Source organism: Misgurnus anguillicaudatus, chromosome 10, assembly GCF_027580225.2.
Source record: "Misgurnus anguillicaudatus chromosome 10, ASM2758022v2, whole genome shotgun sequence".
Taxonomy (NCBI): Eukaryota; Metazoa; Chordata; class Actinopteri; order Cypriniformes; family Cobitidae; genus Misgurnus; species Misgurnus anguillicaudatus.
This window is the reverse complement of record NC_073346.2, coordinates 17,522,004-17,542,745: the sequence shown is the minus strand read 5'-3', so window position 1 is coordinate 17,542,745 and position 20,742 is coordinate 17,522,004. Positions and strand designations below refer to the sequence as shown.

At 36.2% G+C, this 20,742-nt stretch overlaps 2 protein-coding genes across 4 annotated transcripts; both read right to left on the bottom strand.

The window, feature by feature from the left end:
- Nucleotides 1–976: 976 nt before the first annotated feature.
- On the bottom strand, nt 977–12,466 carry LOC141349102 (uncharacterized). 3 transcript variants are annotated; one of them, XM_073871998.1, is made up of 6 exons: nt 11,958–12,466; nt 10,554–10,868; nt 10,156–10,461; nt 6,441–6,548; nt 2,329–2,409; nt 977–2,220 (listed from the first exon to the last, which is right to left on the bottom strand). In XM_073871998.1, exons 1-6 carry the CDS (start codon nt 12,016–12,018, stop codon nt 2,189–2,191), a joined length of 903 nt encoding a protein of 300 aa, XP_073728099.1. In that variant the 5' UTR covers nt 12,019–12,466; the 3' UTR covers nt 977–2,188. The 3 variants fall into 3 exon arrangements, with proteins under 3 accessions (XP_073728099.1, XP_073728098.1, XP_073728100.1); XM_073871997.1 differs by lacking the exons at nt 977–2,220; nt 2,329–2,409 and adding exons at nt 5,359–6,113; nt 6,222–6,302 and having other exon boundaries at nt 11,958–12,464; XM_073871999.1 differs by lacking the exons at nt 977–2,220; nt 2,329–2,409; nt 6,441–6,548 and adding an exon at nt 7,403–7,985 and having other exon boundaries at nt 11,958–12,461.
- LOC129448518 (uncharacterized) lies at nt 6,681–7,441 on the bottom strand (the record flags this gene model as incomplete). The annotated part of the gene is made up of 2 exons (XM_073872668.1): nt 6,681–7,039; nt 7,129–7,441. Coding segments are annotated over 2 exons (672 nt in total), but the record flags the coding sequence as incomplete, so codon positions are not given.
- Nucleotides 12,467–20,742: the final 8,276 nt, after the last annotated feature.

The window sequence follows — 20,742 nt, the reverse complement described above, 5'->3', positions numbered from 1 at the left end:
ATAACTGAGTCTGAGTTGTGATACTTTGTTAAAGCATGTATGTATATATATATATATATATATATATATATATATATATATATATATATATATATATATATATATATATATATATATATATATATATATATATATGAGGTATAAAAAGTAATAATAATAATAGCACATATATTTACACAAATATTTTAATTCTTTTAAAGGAAACACAATATATTGGTAACAAATCCAGATATTTTAGTAGCAAAATAAGCTTAATAATTAAAACTCACTGAAACAGGAATTAACAGAGATGACACCAGTGATGCCACAGTTACTTTGAAAAAGTAATCTGATTACTGATTACTGATTACTCCTTTAAAAAGTAACTAAGTTACTTTACAGATTACTTGATTTTAAAAGTAACTAAGTTAGATTACAAGTTACTTTGTTAGTTACATTCCAGTAGCTGCCAACACCCCCACTGCCTCAACATTAAAAATGACAACCGGTTTTGCCAACACTCACTTTATTGGAAGTGCATTTTTAACAGTAACGTCAACAATGTATCTCCTGACATTTTAAGTCTTTTTTGACTTCACTAAACATAAATAGGGGTGAGCAGGGGCCATTTTCAGAAAAACTTAATTTTAAAAGTTAATGTTTTAGACAGAGATATATTTTTGCTGTGGTCAATAACTCACAAGTGTGGTCTATCAAAACCAGCTGGAATTTTGAACAAATGTAAAACGACGACTTCTGTATAATTTCACTTTAGACAAGAGTAGTGAGTTGTTACTTTTGACCTTGACAACAGGGACGAAAGTAACACACGTGGGTCAAAAGTAACACAACAAAACATGATAGATTTTTGTGTTACACTTGTTTTTATTAAATATATATTACTATGACCTCTTTATTATGTAACTGCAAACTTATTTTGTCATTTATCTTTGTAAAAAATAATTAAATTACATTTTTATTTTAAATTTCAGTTTTATCAAATGTTTCAAAAGCAACCAACAGTACAAACTTAAATTGCTGAGACTAAACAAAAATTCAATAGTTTGAACACTATGAAAATAAAATTAAATCAAATTAGAATAATATCAATTTTTTACCATATTATACACAGTATTAGCAGCGGGACAAAACTAACAAGTGTTACTTTTGACCCGAAAGGATCTACTTACTCTATAAACTCGACTTACTTTTATTTTGAAAAACTGAGAAGTCTTCAGGATGTTATATACCTTGTAGATTTATCAGTATTGTAACACATGAAACGAGAAACACAACGCGTTGTAAGAAAAAAAGACCGCTTTTGGAATGTACTTATCATTGTTGAAAACACAGTTCTGGATCTACACGTGGAAATCGGTGAGTAAATAACGCGATATTTGTCAACTCTTTCAGAGGTTATGTGCTAATATGCTGTCATAGTGAGATTTAGATGTTATCAGGGCTCGGAGAAAATCGCTTTGTTACTTTCGTTCTTCAACTCTCCTCTTACTGGTTTTGCACTGAAGTCCAGCTTTTGTTGTTTGGGTAGTGGATGAACTCCTGCTCACTGCTTCGCATCACCGGGTGGGACTATGTGGGACTTGCTCTTAGTTTGACTGTCTGCGCCGTGCCGCGACTCCAAATGTTTTTTTTTTTTTTAATTTGACGTAGTGTTTTTGTAGCTCTCTTCCCTCTCCATTGTACGTTGTTTACGTTTGTGTCGCTTACACGTGACCTGAATTGTCCTCGTGCTGAAAACGTGACTTGTCGCACACCTGACTTCACTTCCCGAGACGCAAGAAGAAATATACAAGAAAATATATATTTTACTAAGGAAAATTTCAAAAATAGTAACGCACAGTGACTTGGATAAGTAACTTTAATCTGATTACTGGTTTGGAAATATTAACGCGTTATTAACTCGTTACTAAAAAAAAGTGGTAAAATTAGAGTAACGCGTTACTAAGTAACGCGTTACCGGCATCACTGGATGACACATGACTGAGCTCAGCGGTTACACAGAGCTTACAAAAGATACTCAAACAGTCTGTCTGGGTCTGTTATAAAATTAATATATATAGTCATTATTACAATATGGATCACTGGAAAATGATTTTGTAAGCAAATTAAAAATCTATAAAAATACATTTCCCTGTTGCTTATTATTTGTAAATGGTGTTGTATTTAGAAATTGCTGATATCACTGTCTTCAGGGGATGATCTGAGTCTTTCTTCTGTTTTCTGGGAAGAAAAACATGAATAAAACTTAAGAAACTTCTCATATAACTTTAAACACAGATTGTTGTAGCTCAGTGTGAATCATCAGATTGTATGATGGGTTAAACTCACCAGATCTTTCTGTACAGACGATCTGAAGAAGAATCACAGTAGGAGCAGCGAATGCTGTTATCTCAACAATCACTATAATCACTATAAGACAGATGTGTGGACAAAAAAACATACAGAGATTAAATACATTGGCTTTACAACTTTAAATTAAGGGTATAAAACAATAAAGCAACATAATGAAAAACTGTTTCGTTGGTTCACAGATAGTTTCAGTGATGTACCGTTATACATCAGCATTTACACTCACTTTGTAGGTACACCATTCCAACTGCACGTTAATGCAAATTTCTAATCAACCAATCACATGGCAGTAACTTAACGCATTTAGGCATGTAGACATGGTCAAGATGATCTGCTGAAGTTCAAACCGAGCGTCAGAATGGGGAAGAAAGCTGATTTAAGTGACTTTGAATGTGGCATGGTTGTTGGTGCCAGACGGGCTGGTCTGAGTATTTCAGAAACTGCTGATCTACTGGGATTTTCACACACAACCATCTCAAGGGTTTACAGAGAATGGTCCGAAAAAGAGAAAATATCCAGTGAGTGGCAGTTCTGTGGGCGCAAATGCCTTGTTGATGCCAAAGATCAGAGAAGAATTTCCAGACTGGTTCGAGCCGATAGAAAGGCAACAGTAACTCAAATAACCACTCGTTACAACCGAGGTACGCAGAAGAGCATCTCTGAACGCACAACACGTCGAACCTTGAGGCTGATGGGCTACAGCAGCAGAAGAACACACTGGGTGTCATTCCTGACAGCAAAGAATAGGAAAATGAGGCTACAATTCGCACAAGCTCACCAAAATTTGACAATAGAAGATTGTAAAAATGTTGCCTGGTCTGATGAATCTCGATTTCTGCTGTGACATTTAGATTGTAGTCAGAATTTGACGTCAACAATATGAAAGCATGGATCCATCCTGCCTTGTATCAATGGTTCAGGCTGGTGGTGGTGAAATGGTGTGGGGGATATTTGGGCCCATTAGTAACAATAGAGCATCGAGCAACGCCACAGCCTACCTGAGCATTGTTTCTGACCATGTCCATCCTTTTATGACGACAGTCTACCCATCTTCTGATGGCTACTTCCAGCAGGATAAATCATCTCAGACTGGTTTCCTGAACATGGCAATGAGTTTACTGTACTCAAATGGCCTCCACAGTCACCAGATCTCAACCCAAAAGAGCATCTTTGGGATGTGGTGGAACCAGAGATTCGCTTCATGGATGTGCAGCCTACATATCTACAGCAACTGTGTGATGCTATCATGTGAATATGGACCAAAATCTCTGAGGAATGTTTCCAGTACCTTGTTGAATCAATGCCACAAAGGATTAAGGCAGTTCTGAAGGCAAAAGGGGGTCCAACCCGGTAGTAATAAGGTGTACCTAATAAAGTGGCCGGTGAGTGTAAGGCTGTATGGTGCTATAACACTTCATACCTCTGTATAATGACACACGAATCTTACTGTCTTCAGTTTCTGATGCATTTATAGTTGATATTGTCTCATAGTTTGTGGTGGTGACTGCTGGATTTGTGTCAGATGGACCTATTTAACAGATGTTGACTGTTATTTAGTTGAAAAATAATGAGGGATTCAAACAAAACATATCATCAACATCTATATCATACTTGGGAATGCATTTATGTCAACATGAACGTTTTTCCTTTTTAAACACATTATTCACCCTAAATGTGCCTTTATGTCTAATATTTTGATTTCTTACCCCTAAACTTGACAGTGTAGCTGGCTGAGGTTTTAATCTCATTCTTCTTTTTAACCAAACATCTCCACTCTGTGTTGTTGTCATTATTCTGGAGTGTTGTACTCAGAGCGATGAAACAGTGTCCTGATCGTAATATCTGATATCTGTAGTCTGTCTGTAGAGTAACATCAGCCTGATTCACCCAGAACAGCTGAATTCCATCAGAATGGACCAAAGTATTACAAGAGTCTGCATATGGCACCAGCTGACAGGTGAGAGTCAAAGATCTGCCTGGTTTTATCTCAGCCTGTGAGGATGATGAAGAGACTAAAATTGAAACAACAGACAACATTTTTAGTTAAAATGTCAGAGAGCTGTGATCTTTTCAGTTAAACATGAAATCCTAACCCCCAAAAAACCCCACTGACCATGAAGAACATGTAGAAAAGCCTGTGCATCAGTTCTATGTATTTGTCCATTCACAAATTGTCTGCAGGTGTATAGTCCACGATCATCTTCTGTTGTATTATAGATGTTCAGAGAGCAGTTAGATTCCAGACTCAGTCTCTCAGCTCTTTCTATGTCATTCTTCTTTATTCCTTCAGCAATCAGTTCTACTGCAGCTGATGAACTATGATTGTTGTAGATCCATGTAGTTGAGGTGCAGCCAGAAAGAGCATTAATACAGGCCAGAGAGACATTTTCACCAGAACTACTGAACACATGAGTCTCTGCAGTTGTACCTAGTAAATATGGTTGGTTGTTTGTATTAATAAATATAAACAGGGGTTTTAATATATATTTATAACACCATATTTATTCCTTAGTGACAAAGAGGAAAAAGATTATTTCTATCATGAAAAACAGTTAATGCACATAGAAACTAAAGCAGAAAACAACACACTTTTTGTTTAGATTTAGTCCAAACAGTATGCAAACTACAATGGTTATATCACAGATATAACATATTATCTACATAATAAATATCACAGAAATTGATTTCATACAGTGGTTAAGATCAGTTTATAACTTACTCATGACAGAGTTTTGAATGTGAGAATAAAACCACCATTTGTCCACTGTATATTAAAGCAGTATGTTCCAAACATAAGCTCAGATTAGTTTTTATTTATTTTTGTTTAAGCTAACGATTTATCAGACTCTCTACTACGGAGCATAAAATGGATGTACACCACACATATCTTTTAAAATTGTCTTATGTACTTTACCTGTTAGAGGTGAGCAGAAAATGATGAGTCCCAGCAGACTTATATGACTCTTAACAGCCATGTTCTGCTTCTGTTAGTGGTTCTCTTTAATGATGTACTTACAGCTTTTCCTTGCAACATTTGTGACTTCAACTGTGGTTTACAATTTCCTATGATCATCGCTCATGACACCATGATACCATATTAGACTAAAGGAGTTGATGATGAACCAGTGTGGATCAAGTTTAAAATTTTAGTGATGATGAAATGTTTCTATAAATTTGATCTGTTGTCTTACTCAATGACCAGTTATCTTCTGTATCTGACCATGTAGTGTACAGTACTGTCTGTTTATTTGAGATTTATGAAGTTCTTTATTAGCAGGTATAAAAACACAAACATATCGAAACACGTTGCATGTTGTGTTAACTTGTGTTATCTTTGATTTATAAATACATTTGTTTCATGATCTGAAACATTAAAGTGTGACAGACATGCAAAAAAAAAAAAAAAAAATAAGGCAGGGGGCCATCACTTTTTCACACCACTGTATTTGTAACAAATTCAGAGTTTTTAGTAGGAAAATAAGCACTAATTATACAATATTAAAACTCACTGAAACAGGAAGTGACACAAGATAAAATTCAGCTGTTACACAAAGCTGACAAAAGATTACGCAAACAGCCTGTCTGGGTCTGTGTAATATTTAAAGCACTCATTATCACTGGAAAATAATTTTGGAAGCAAATTCCTCTAAAAATCTATAACAAAAAATCCCTGTTAACTTGCTTATTATTTGTAAATAGTATTTTATTTTAAAAGTGCTGATATCACTGTCTTCACGGGGTGATCTGAGTCTTTCTTCTGTTTGCTGAGAAGAAAAACATAAATAAAACTTAAGAAACTTCTCATATAACTTTAAGCACAGATTGTTGTAGCTCAGTGTGAATCATCAGATTGTATGATGGGTTAAACTCACCAAATCTTTCTGTACAGACGACCTGAAGAAGAATCACAGTAGGAGCAGCGAATGCTGTTATCTCAACAATCACTATAATCACTATAAGACAGATGTGTGGACAGAGAATAACATACAGAGATTAAACCAACATAATGACAAACTGTGTTTCATCGGTTCACTGATAGTTTCAATGATGTACCGTTATAAGCATTAATGTATGCGGTGCTTTAACACTACCTCTGCATAATGACACATGAATCTTACTGTCTTCAGTTTCTGATGCATTTATAGTTGATGTTGTCTCATAGTTTGTGGTGGTGACTGCTGGATTTGTGTCAGATGGACCTATTGAACAGATGTTGACTGTTATTTAGTTGCAAAAAAAATAATGAGGGATTCAAACAAAACATCATCATCAACATTCACATGATACTTGAGAATGCATTTACTGTATGTCAATGTAAACATTTTTCTTTATTAAATAACATTATTCACCTTAAACATGCCTTTATGTCTAATATTTTGATTTCTAAACTTGACAGTATAGTTGGCTGAGGTCTTAGTCTCTTTAATCTTTTTAACCAAACATCTCCAATCTGTGTTGTTGTCATTATTCTGGAGTGTTGTTCTCAGAGTGCTGATACAGTGTCCTGTTTGTGATATCTTATATCTGGAGTCTGTCTGTAGATTAACACCAGCCTGATTCACCCAGAAAAGCTGAAGATCCTTATTACAGACCAAACTACTACAAGAGTCTTCATTTGAAAATAACTGACAGGAGAGAGTCAAACACCTGCCTGGTTTTATCTCAGTCTGTGGTGATGATGATGAAGAGGCTGAAAATGAAACAACATACATTTTTTGTTAAAATGTCAGGGAACTGTGATCTCAGTTAAACATGAAATCAACTAACAGAAACACTGACCATGAAGAACATGTAGAAAAACCCGTGCATCATTTCCATGTTTTTCTCCATTCACATATTGTCTGCAGGTGTAATCTCCATGATCATCTTCTGTTGTTTTATAGATGTTCAGAGAGCAGTCAGACCCCAGACTTAGTCTCTCAGCTCTCTCTATGTTTTTCTTCTTTATTCCTCCAGCAATCAGTTCTACTGCAGCTGATGATCTATGTTTGTTGTAGTTCCATGTAGTTGAGGTGCAGCCAGAAAGAGCATTAATACAGGGCAGAGCAACATTTTCACCAGAGCTACTGAACACATGAGTCTCTGCAGTTGTATTGAGAAAAAAGTAAATTAGGTATTAATTAATATAAACAGGGATTTTAACAGTTCAGGGGTAAATATTAATTGTTAATGACAAAAAAGCAAAAAAGATTCTTTAGACTATGAAAAATTAAAGCAAAAAAAATAACACTTTGGTTTAGTAAAAACAGGAGTATTCAGACTAAATGGTGTTGAACATTGTAAATTCCAAAGAAATTATCTCATACAGTGGTTCAGATCACTTTATAACTTACGTTTGACATCAGACCTTTGAATGTGAGAATATGATACAATGTATTATATATGACTTTACAGATTTAATTAAGGATATAAATCAAGCAAGCAACATAATGACAAACTGTGTTTCATTGGTTAACTTATAGTTTCAATGATGTGCACTTATATATCAACATTAATGTACGACTATGCGGTGCTATAACACTTAATACCTTTGTATGATGACACATGAATCTTACTGTCTTCAGTTTCTGATGCAATTATAGTTGATGTGGGCTTATATTTTGTGGTGGTGACTGCTGGACTCGGGTCAGATGGACCTATTTAACAGATGTTGAGGTAACGCTTTAGATTACAGCCCGGAAAGTACTGCGTAAGTACAGCGAATTTTCAGTGTATGTTTCTGTAATATAGTATACTTATGAAGTACGTACGTGTAATTATAAGGGAACAATTTATAATATTTAGGGAATAAACAACCAGGAAAAATACAAATAATATATGCAATAAAGTACTGCGTAAGTACAGCGAATTTACAGCATACATTTCTGTAATTACAGTGTACTTATAAAGTACATACGTGTAATTATAAGGGAACAATTTATAATATTTAGGGAATAAACAACCAGGAAAAATACAAATAATCAACATGATCTCACAAAGTTCCGTGGGATAGTCACGGAATTTTGTGCTCATTTTTCCGTGGCATTCTCATGGATCTCTGATTTTTACGTGGCCCTGCCACGGACTGTCTTTTTTTCGTGGCATTCTCACGGATTGGTTACTCAACTGCTTTTTCCTATTTTCAAACCATTTTCGCTTCGGTTTAGTGTTAGATTTGGTGTTTGCGTTACTATGTCACTTTACCTATTGGTTTATACTATTTTTTCTGCTTTATTCTTTTATATTTTCTAAACTTTAAACAATTGTTGCCTGGCGTTGGGGTTAGAGTTGGGTTTGGGTAGGGATGTCATTTCATGTAAATCTAACCCTAAACCGAAGCGAAAATGGCAAGAAAATAGGACAAAACAGTTGAGCAACCAATCCGCGAGAACGCCACGAAAAAGACAGTCCGCAGCAGGGCCACGGAAAAATGCGGAGATCCGTGAGAATGCCACGGAAAAATGAGCACAAAATTTCGTGACTATGCCACGGAAATTCGTGAGGTCAGGTTGCAAATAATATATGCAGTAAAGTACGCCTACTGCATAAGTGCAGCGAATTTACAGCATATGTTTCTGTAATTATAGTATACTTATGAAGTATGTACATGTAATTATAAGGGAACAATTTATAATATTTGGGGAATAAAGGGGTAACAACCAGGAAAAATACAAATAATATATGTAGTAAGTATTTTATAACTAAGGGCTAACTATTTTAATATTACATGGTATGTATGACTTATATGCTAAATACGTGGGAAATTACAAATTATTTATACAGTAAGTAATTCATAACTTTGGACTTACGATTCAAATATTAGGCCTACGTGATATGGCGTATGCTACATGCAAAACAATCTTATGTTTGAGAGTAATTTAGCGAGAACACATTCACTGAATTGGCTCGATCACACTCCTCTCCACATATTGCTGGTGCATGGTGATCGCACTGGCGTCATGGCTGCTTTCACATGGATTCTTATTATAGAAACAACACATTTTGTGTTACTTTTAACACAACTTGTGTTATATTTTAACACAAAATCAACACAAAATGACACATAGGCTAATGCGTTAAAATTACACATAATGTGTTAAAAACTTAACACACAAAGATGTGTAAAAAATTAACACATCCTTTCTTAGAGTGTATTTTCTGTAGTTACTGTGTAAATATACCATTGTTTTGTGTTGTTACAGTCTAAGTCAAAAAATTTTACCCTCTTGTTTCACGTAGTTACAGAGTAAGTACAGCATCTGCAGGCTGTAAATTAAAGTGGCACTTGTTACCCCCTTGTTTTACATAGTTACAGAGTAAATACAATATCTGCGGGCTGTAAATTAAAGTGGCACTTGTTACCCCCTTGTTTCACGTAGTTAAAGAGTAAATAAAACATCTGCGTGCTGTAAATTAAAGTGGCACTTGTTACCCCTTTGTTCCCAAAGTATTATAAATTGTTCCCTTAAAATTACACGTATGTACTTTATAAGTACACTATAATTACAGAAATGTATGCGGTAAATTCGCTGTACTTACGCAGTACTTTACTGCATATATTATTTGTATTTTACCTGGTTGTTACCCCTTTATTCCCCAAATATTATAAATTGTTCCCTTATAATTACATGTACGTACTTCATAAGTAAACTATAATTACAGAAACATACGCTGTAAATTAGCTGTACTTACCCAGTAGTTTCCGAGCTGTGATCTAAAGCGCTACCGATGTTAACTGTTATATAGTTATATAGTTATAGTTATATATCACATCACCAACATCTATATGATACTTGAGATTGCATCTGTCAGCGTAAAATTTCTTACCCCTAAACTTGACAGTATAGTTGGCTGAGGTTTTAATCTCATTCGTCGTTTTAACCAAACATCTCCACTCTGTGTTGTTGTCTTCAATCTGGAGTTTTGTACTCATAGTAATGATACAGGGTCCTGATCCTGATATCTGATATCTGGAGTCTGTCTGTAGATTAACACCAGCCTTATTCACCCAGGACAGCTGAAGATCCTCAGTACAGACCAAACTACTACAAGAGTCTTCATATGAAAACAACTGACAGGACAGAGTCAAACACCTGCCTGGTTTTATCTCAGTCTGTGATGATGATGAAGAGGCTGAAATTAAAACAACACACATTTTTTGTTAAAATGTTAGGGAACTGCTATCTCAGTTAAACATAAAAATTTGATTTAACAAAAACACTGACCATGAAGAACATGTAGAAAAACCTGTGCATCAGTTCCATGTTTTTGATAATTTACATATTGTTGGCAGGTGTATAGTCCATGATCATCTTCTGTTGTTTTATAGATGTTCAGAGAGCAGTCAGACCCCAGACTCAGTCTCTTAGCTCTCTCTATGTCCTTCTTCTTTATTCCTCCATTAATCAGTTCTACTGTAACTAATGATCTTTGTTTACTGTAGATCCATGTAGTTGAGGTGCAGTCAGAAAGAGCATTAATACAGGGCAGAGAGACATTTTTACCTGAACTACTGAACACATGAGTATCTGCAGTTGTTCCTAAAAGAAATTTATTTAAGTAGTTGTATTAATAAATACAGGGGTGAATATTTATTCTTATTGACAAAGAGCAAAAAGGATTCTTTTGATTATGAAAAACTAAAGCAAAATGTAATAACACGTTGCTTTAGTATAAACAGGAATATTCAGACTAACTGGTTTTGAACATTGTAAATATCACAGGAATTGATCTCACAGTGGTTCAGATCACTTTAAACTTACTCGTTTGCAGAGGTGTATACTTAAGTATTTTAGTTACATTTTCCACGCATCTGTGGTTTATCTTGGGAAAAATGTTTACTACATTCTAAAGCATATAATCATACTGTGTATTTCTTTTATATTGCATATTAAAATTTATTTAATTACATTAAAATTGTGCACTTTTACTTTCTTGAGTAAAAGTACAAAAGTACTTTTTACTTAAGTAAAAGTACACAAAATTACTAGATGTTTAATGTACTTAAATATTAGATATAAACTAAAAACTTGAAATTATGAAATGTATGGAGTAAAAATTATGATAATATGCTTTGGAATTTCCAAAGAAAAACACTAATAAAATACGAATACTTGAAAATTAACTTTTATGTAGAATTAAAAATACACATTATGATTAATGCCAATGTATACACTTATCAACATCTAAAGTGAATCAAGACCCAATACCCTTTCTCGTCTTTTTGATCCACACTGTAAAAAATACCTTAAAATTTTTTGTTGAATCAACTCAGATTTACAAGTCATTTCAACTTACTATTATTTATCTTGACTAGAGATGAGTTGTTATAACTACAGGTGAGTTGTTATAACTTATAAAATTAAGTTGACTTTTCTCAACTATATTTTATAAGTGACAACTCATCTCTGTTGACATGACTTGTAAATCTAAGTTGATTTAACAAAAATTTTTAAGGCAGCAAAGTTTTTTTACAGTGCACTTCAAGTGTAGTATATTAAAGCAGTATACCAAAACACAACCTGAGATACCAAACTTCAAATTGAGCAAACACTTTACAGACTCTGTCTTACAGATCATTACATGGATGTACACACCATACAGATATTTGATATTGTCTTATACTTTACCTGTGAGAGATGAACAGAAAATGATGAGTCCCAGCAGACTTATATGACTCTTAGCAGCCATGTTGTGCTTCTGTTAGTGGTTCTCTTTTAATGATGTACTAACAGCTTTTCCTTGCAACATTTGTTACTTCAAATGGTTTCCACACTCTAGGGTACGTACCATATACGTTTCAAAACAGTCATTTCACCACATGGATATAAATTAAAATGTGCTTTTAACATACTATCTCTGCTTAAACAAATTATTTTGTTATCACTTGAACCCATCTTACAAAGTGGTACATTTTAAGCACATTTTACGGTGTCTCAAAATAGCACAGTTGAGTACGCTTAGATGTTTGGACCATCATCAGGACACACTAGTCAGCACTTCTCAAGAGGATATACTAAAGTTATCTTTTTTTCTGGTGAAATATGTTTATACATTTATTTTTTGTGATTAAGTTATTAAGATATTTTGGATTGATGTAAACTGTATTACAGCACAACTAATGTGAATTATAGCATGTTATTAATAAAAATACCATGTTGGTACATGTTGGCATGTGTTTTTTATGTGGATTTGACATCTGCAATAAAGTAACAAAATAAATATAATATTGACCCAAAATTAACCCAATGTTTAAATAAAAATTAAACCATCCTGTTAGGATTTTCAGAGAATGAACCCAAGCGCAGACAAGATGAACAAAAACCCACGATGGGGCAAACAAGACAAAACAGGACTGTATAACTAATGACAACTAATGTTTTAACCCAATGTTTTTTTAAAGTGCAACTTCCTATGATCACCAATCATGACACCATGATACCATATTAGAATAAAGGAGTTAATAATGAATATTTTATATGATGAAATGTTGCTATACATTTATTTTGTTGTCTAACTCAATGAACAGTTATCTTCTGGATCTGACATAAGGGACCACTGAGGACAATACATTTTTAATATGTAAATCTATATGCAAAATAAAATTAAACATGTGGAAAGACTCAAATATACAAAAATTTACATTCAATTTTTAATTTTTAAAGAATTGGCATTAATAAGGAGTTGGTCCTCCCTCTGCTATTAGTCGGGGAGCCAAAGTCTCAAAAATGGGTTGAACCTGACATGGTCTGCCATACTTTTTATTTGTGTTTTTTCTGTTAACTTTGACCCCAAGAACCAATAATTGGAGGGTCTGCTCTGCCGGAAATATCACGAAAAAATGTTGTTGCCATTTTAGTGTATGCACTCGTTATTTTTATCAGAAAATTGTGAAAAATAATTTTTTTCCTCAAATTCTTGGGTAAACTGTCAATAAATGCATTTCTGATACACAGAACACATGTGTTGACAACATCCACTGAAAAAATAACTCTTAAAACACATTTCTGCAAAATTTTGCATCAATTTAATGCAAAAAAGTAGGCGTTTTTTCACTTTTCCCCCATATTTTCATCTTTACTTCGTTGGCAACTATTCCCCCAAGTTATGATATCAGTCAATATACCATTCTTTTCACCAAACAGTATACTCATTACACAGAAAAAAATATAAAAATCCAACCAAAATCAATGGATCTCTGATGATTTCACTATAGTTGGCCATCAACAGGCTCAGAACCTTAATAGAATTTTTGGCTACTTTCAAAATTCCGAAAGACATACTGGATAACATGATTGTTAATGTCCACATTATTAAACATCATGGTCTAGGGATCTTTTTAATTTCAACATAACCCTGTTCTCCCAATGGAAATGTGTCACACAATAAATATAATACAGCAAAATGACTTTAATTATTTTATTGCCTCAGATGACAACTATTACAACTTTAAAGAGATACTTCACCCATTTGCATTAAGCTTTGTAGCTTTAGAAACCCAATCATGTTTTTGAATGATCATGCATCATTTTCAGTTTCCCCTGAGATGGGAGAAATACAGATTTCAGGGTTGCACTTCCTTCTTTCAATGATGTAAAAATTGTCATTTTGCGTCATTGAAAGAAGGAATTGCTATATCTTTGTCGAGGGTTTAAGACTACAAACACTCTGTACTCATTTTTCCAGGGAGGGCTATACAGGGAAGAGCAGGTGAGGCAGATGGAGGAACAGGAGGTAGAAGACCGAAGTAGAAGACCTGCCAGTAGAAGGTAGAAGACGAGGTAGAAGACCTGCCTGTCGCAGGTGAAGAGATTAATAAAGATTAATGTTTCCATGGGTGAAATGTCCCTTTGACGGAAAAAAATAACATAACTTAATTAACTAGATTCAGGTCCATGTGAGGTGGGATAATCAGAAGGGTGGCACACTGCAGATACTGCTCTTGGGACAGACCTTCATCTCACCACCTGAGGAGACAGCAAACAAGAACGACAGGGTGGATTATACAGCAGCGTGATAAAAGATGCCACCCTCTCTCTCTCTCTAACACACACAAACAGCTGGTTAGGTTGGCTGAACCATGTGTGCCCGCTTACACACAGCCAACTGATGCAGGGATTGGCGAAGGTGTAATAGGAGGGCATCTTCAGTTAGTGGAAGGCAACGCATGTTTCCTTTGATGCTCACAAAGAGATGGGCTCGCAGTGCATCTAGAGTACTATCAAAGTCACTCCTGTCATAGAGTGACACCTTGTATCACTGTGCTGTTGTTATAACCTTTTCCTGAACATACAGGCTTTCCTCAGGATCACCGTACCTGCACAGTGGCAGAAGGTCTGTCGGGTGTTTGATAGCAGTTGTGTAGGCCCTGCCTTTAGCTCAGATAGCTCCCTGTGTCACATCCGGTTAGTATGTTGGTGCTGAGGGATGTAAGATCTGAAGCAGCACAATTATAGTTCCCTGTCAGAGCTTCTGTGATGGCATGAAAAGGTAGGGAGATATCCATCGTCTTCACCCACAGCTCCTGCAGCCCATCCATGTGAGTGATGTAGTACATGCACATCATGATCACATCTGTGTCAGTTGCAACCACTACAGCCCGTTTGTGGTGCAGAATTTGTACTTAATATGCAATGTGAGCAAACATCCTGGTATGTGCCTCCTCATGTTTCTCACAGAAAAGTTCTGGAAGCTCAACCTGACAATCCAGTGACAAGAGGACAGTGCGACCAGGATCACAATAGATTCCACAAAGAATAAGTGTGCATACTGCAGGAAGTTACTTGTTCTGAGCTGCCCATGCTTCCCCCATGTAGTTCAACAGGTAAGCTTTATTCAGTGAATTGTGAATGAAGTCTTTCCATACAGGTATAGGGAGAGTATCATGTGGCTTGTACTCCTTCATTTTGCTGGGGCAGGTCTTCATCCTCTTCTCTCATTCCTCACCTTTCAGACATTCAGCAGGATAGACATCATATTGATCACTAACAAAGTGGATGCAGTCACACTTGTCTGGGAGGATTCCAAGGAGCTTCCTCTGGTACTTTCCTTGCAGTTCACGGAAGGTGCTGCTCCCAAGATGTTAGTAACCTTGAATGAATGCCATTGCATCTACTACCATTACATCAGGCTTGTTAGATGGCGTTAGATTGTCCACTTCCCCCCATGAGCTGCCAAGGGGTGTCTTGATTGCAGCCAGGTAGTCTGCCTTTTTTCCTTTCCTTCCTGCAGGATGCACACTTATTCTTGGTGGAATCTTTTGTGATCCTGGTCGCACAGTCCCCTTGTCATTGGATTGTCAGGTTGAGCTTCCAGAACTTGAGGAGGCAGATACCAGGATGTTTGCTCACATTGCATCATGATGTGCATGTACTACATCACACAGATGGATGGGCTGCAGGACCTGTGGGTGAAGACGATGGATATCTTCCTACCTGTTCATGCCACCACAGAAGCTCTGACAGGGAAGTATAATGCTGCTGCTTCAGAGGTTACATCCCTTCTCCTCAGCACCTACATACTTACTGGATGTGACACAGTGAGCTATCCGTACAGAAGAGGAAAAAGGTGGGCTTACACAACATTGACAGACAGACAGACAGACATTCTTCCGCTGTGCAGGTACGGTGATCTGAGGAAAGCCGGGATGTTCAGGAAAAGGTAATAACAGCAGCATGGCAATACATGGTGTCACTATGACAGGAGTGACTTTGGTGGTACTCTAGATGCACTTCTCTTTGTGAGCATCTCTTTGTGAGCATCAAAGGAGACATGTGTTGCCTTCGACCAACTGAAGATGCCTTCCAATTACACCTTCGCCGATCCCTGCATCAGTTGGCTGTGTGTAAGCGGGCACACATAGTTCAGCCAACCTACCCAGCTGCCACTGATTTTGGGAGACAATTTGTCAATGGCAAATTGGTGGCAACCATGATGCAGAAAGAGGCAAAACCTTCTGAACTCAAACACAGCAAATACTACCCCTGCAAGAAAAGCATGCATGCCCGAGGATGCTCCTGTGAAAGAGCCAATGTGAGATGTGGCATTGCATGTCTCTACACCGGGGATATTTAAGGATTGAACTTGCGCTTGAAGACAGGGACATGTAAGTAGGCTGCGCGTGCGTGTGTGTTAGAGAGAGAGGGGGTTGTATCTTTTATCACGCTGCTGTATAACCCTCAAATTCTTGTTTGCTGTCTCCTCAGGTGTTGAGGGTGAAGGTCTGTCCCCAGAGCAGTATCTGCAGTGTTCCACCCTTCTGATTATCCCACCTCACATGGACCCCGCATCTAGTTAATAAGTTATGTTATTTTTTTCCGTTAAAGGGACATTTCACCCATGGAAACATTAATCTTTATTGAAAGTGGGTCATATTTGTAGTCAAAATGTAACATACATTTCAAATGTGGTGCCTATTTGACCGAAAAAGACAGAAAGTGACTTTAGGGCGCATTTGTATGGAAGACAACAACTCCCACAATGCACAGCTCTGCAAGCCACTCCCAAATAAAATAGAAACACTTACTTTATAGTCAGACATCCGTTTGTCCCTGCAGGCTTTGGCTGTCACTTCCGGTTGACCGTTGGTATTCTAAAATATGTATCCAGAACGCTGCTGTCCATATGCGGTGTGAATCTTGGGTGGTTCACCACACAAACGTCCATATCCTCATCTGATGTAGAAATTTAATCCAGAAGAAAATGGCATCTTTGAAATTCTCTGCAGCAGACGGACTCCATTTCTGTGTCCGTAGGCGCACAGCGAGAGCACAGGCACAACCAGTCCATCCCAGCTCGAGTCAGTCCAGGCTCCTCGCCTGCGACAGGCAGGTCTTCTACCTCGTCTTCTACCTTCTACAGGCAGGTCTTCTACCTCGGTCTTCTACCTCCTGTTCCTCCATCTGCCTCACCTGCTCTTACCTGTATTGTGGCTCATAAAGATAGCCTCGAAATCACCCTCTTCCATATCATATTGATAACCTTCCACCATTGTTGGAAAACATCAAGCCTGGGTGCACAGCATCTGTTAGCTTAGATTCCAAAAATATGGCAGCTGTATCATTTATTTTCATAAGTCCCACCCACTAATCTGTAATAGGTCTGTAGCGTGAGTGGGTCCCACCCATAGCCCCGCCTGGAAAAATAACGACAGAGGGTTTGTAGTCTTACACCCTCGACAAAGATATAGCAGTTCCTTCTTTCAATAATGCAAAATGACGATTTTTACATCATTGAAAGAAGGAAGTGCAACACTGAAATCTGTATTTCTCCCGTCTCAGGGGAAACTGAAAATGATGCATGATCATTCAAAAACATGATTGGGTTTCTAAAGCTACAAAGCTTAATGCAAATGGGTGAAGTATCTCTTTAAAGTTGTAATAGTTGTCATCTGAGGCAATAAAATAATTAAAGTCATTTTGCTGTATTATATTTATTGTGTGACACATTTCCATTGGGAGAACACGGTTATGTTGAAATTTAAAAGATCCCTAGACCATGATGTTTAATAATGTGGACATTAACAATCATGTTATCCAGTATGTCTTTCGGAATTTTGAAAGTAGCCAAAAATTCTATTACAGTTCTGAGCCTGTTGATGGCCAACTATAGTGAAATCATCAGAGATCCATTGATTTTGGTTGGATTTTTATAATTTTTTCTGTGTAATGAGTATACTGTTTGGTGAAAAGAATGGCATATTGACTAATGTCATAACTTGGGGGAATAGTTGATTGCCAACGAAGTAAAGATGAAAATATTAGAAAAAAGTGAAAAACGCCTACTTTTTGCATTAAATTGATGCAAAATTATGCAGAAATGTGTTTAAAGAGTTATTTTTTCAGTGGATGTTGTCAGCACATGTGTTCTGTGTATCTGGAATGCATTTATTGACAGTTTACCCAAACCACTGAGAATTTGAGGAAAAAATTTCTGATAAAAATAAAGGGTACATACACTAAAATGGTCACAATCTTTTTTTGCGATATTTCCGGCAGAGCAGACCCTCCAATTATTGGTTCTTGGGGTCAAAGTTAACAGAAAAAACACAAATAAAAAGTATGGCAGACCATGTCAGGTTCAACCCATTTTATTGAGCTTTTGAGACTTTGGCTCCCCGACTATATAACAGTTTACTCTTCTGGGAAGATTTCACAGGATGTTACAGTTTTTTTTCTTACACATAATTTCTTATAACTATAGACGGTTTCATCGGACGCACGTGATACATGGTTCCGAACCTTACTTCCGGTTTCGTTTTTTTAATGGTCTGACTAGTTGCTAAACTGATCTCTTGAACAAATGCCTCGTCGAAAATAACAAATGTTTTGGTTTCCTATGTGTTGTTTTTTGCTTGTTATATAAATAAACTATGTTTAAAGAACTTTGTTGTTATTTATCCTTAGCCGAGTTTACCGGAAGTTACGTGCGGACCGCGACAGCCGCTTGTTTATGTTGTTACTGCTGAAACGGTCTATAGGGGAGAATGGGGTGATTTGTGCCAGGGGGAAAGTAATTCCACCCCTTGTTTCTGAAAACCATAGAAGAAATTGGTCATGTGACCACATAATTTTGAAAAGCCATCAATTTTACTCATCCTTTAAAAAAAGAGATACACATGGCATGAGAGGTAAGCACTTTTTAGCTCCAAAAACTGTTTTTTTTCCTTTCAAAGTAAAATTTCTATGATCAAGGTTTTTGGATTGTAGTGTCTAAACAATTATAGATAGGTTTGAAAATATTTCACACATGTTTTAGTGCTTTAGCAGGCTACACGATGAGTCAGTTAGCATAATGTTAGCTCTTAACTGCTGGATCATGCTAATTGTTCAGACTTGTAGGTCTGAGGTGATTTGTGCCAAAGGGCCTGGGTTAAGTTGTGCCAGAGGTGATGTGCTCAAAAAACTACCCACACCCCAAAAACTTTGTGGTACAGCCATAAGACAGCATAAGTTTATATTCCCCAGCAGTTTTCACAAGTGGGATGTTAAAGAGTACACTGTAAAAAAGGCCGTAAAAATTTCAATGGTATTGCAGCTGGGTTGCCGGTAATTTACCGTAGATTTACATTTATGTTATTTACTGGCAAGAGTTTGTTCAAAGTTAAATAAATTTCAAATATCAACAAGTCTTTATCTTTACAGAATAAAACTATACAATAACAGCCTCATGCAAAGCATTCTGGACACCAGAAATCATCATCAACCTTCTTCTGTTTTTTGCTTCAGATTTTGTTCCCCAGAATGTTTTGCTTGATGCTGTTTTTTTAGTTTTAGTCTGTTAAGACAAAGACTTGTAAATGTTTAATGTTCATTTAACTTTTAACAAACTCTTGTCAGTTAATAACATAAATGTAAATATATGGTAAATTACCGGCAACCCAGCTGCAGTTTCTACGGAATTTTTTTACAGTGTAGGCCAGATCTAGACCATCTAGACCTACATACAGGGGATAATCTGGAGAAGTGAGGAGATGGACATGCCTTATCAGTGTTTGACTGCCTACCTGACACTTGTTTCATTTAGCTAACATTGATTTCATTTTTGAGTTTGTATTATGTTATTAAAGAGAAGTTTTTTAGTGGCCAAGTCACAAAAGGATGTTTAGAAATTAGTCTAGTCACTTTATTCTTATATATTACATAATTGACATACAGCGTTCTGTGTATGTCACTATTGCCAATTTAGCCACTTTGCCTGAAATTATTCAGAAATATCATATATTGTGTATTTAAGTTGTGTTTTTCCAAAAACTACAAAATATGACTTATTCCAACAGTCTAATAGAGTGACAATATCTAAATAAACCTTAATGAGTAATTGTGTATTGAATTTGTCTTGCTTTAATATAGCTTTAAAGTTCATAACATTAAAATGTTCTGTTTTACTGCAGAAATCACCGACACAATTTACTGTGTATTCCACCAGGGGCAAGTTGTGCCACAAGACCACTTTTTTTCCCCAAAGCTATATTTCTGAAACAATTTATTTCAGATCCAAAGTTATTGTTCTCAGGGAACCATAACATCCTGAAATATACACTGTAAAAAAATTCAGTAGAAATTACAGTGTTGTTGCAGCTGGGTTGCTGGTGATTTACCGTAGATTTACATTTATGTTATTTACTGGCAAGAGTTTGTTAAAAGTTGAATAAATATTAAATATTAACAAGTCTCCATCCCCACAGAACAAAACTACACAACAACAACCCCATGCAAAGCATTCTGGGAATCAGAAATCATCATCAAACTTTTTCTGTTTTTTGCTTCAGATTTTGTTCCCCAGAATGTTTTGCTTGATGCTGTTTTAGTTTTACTCTGTAAAGACAAAGACTTGTAAATGTTTAATGTTCATTTAACTTTGAACAAAATGTTGCCAGTAAAAAACATACATTTAAATCTACGGTAAGTTACCGGC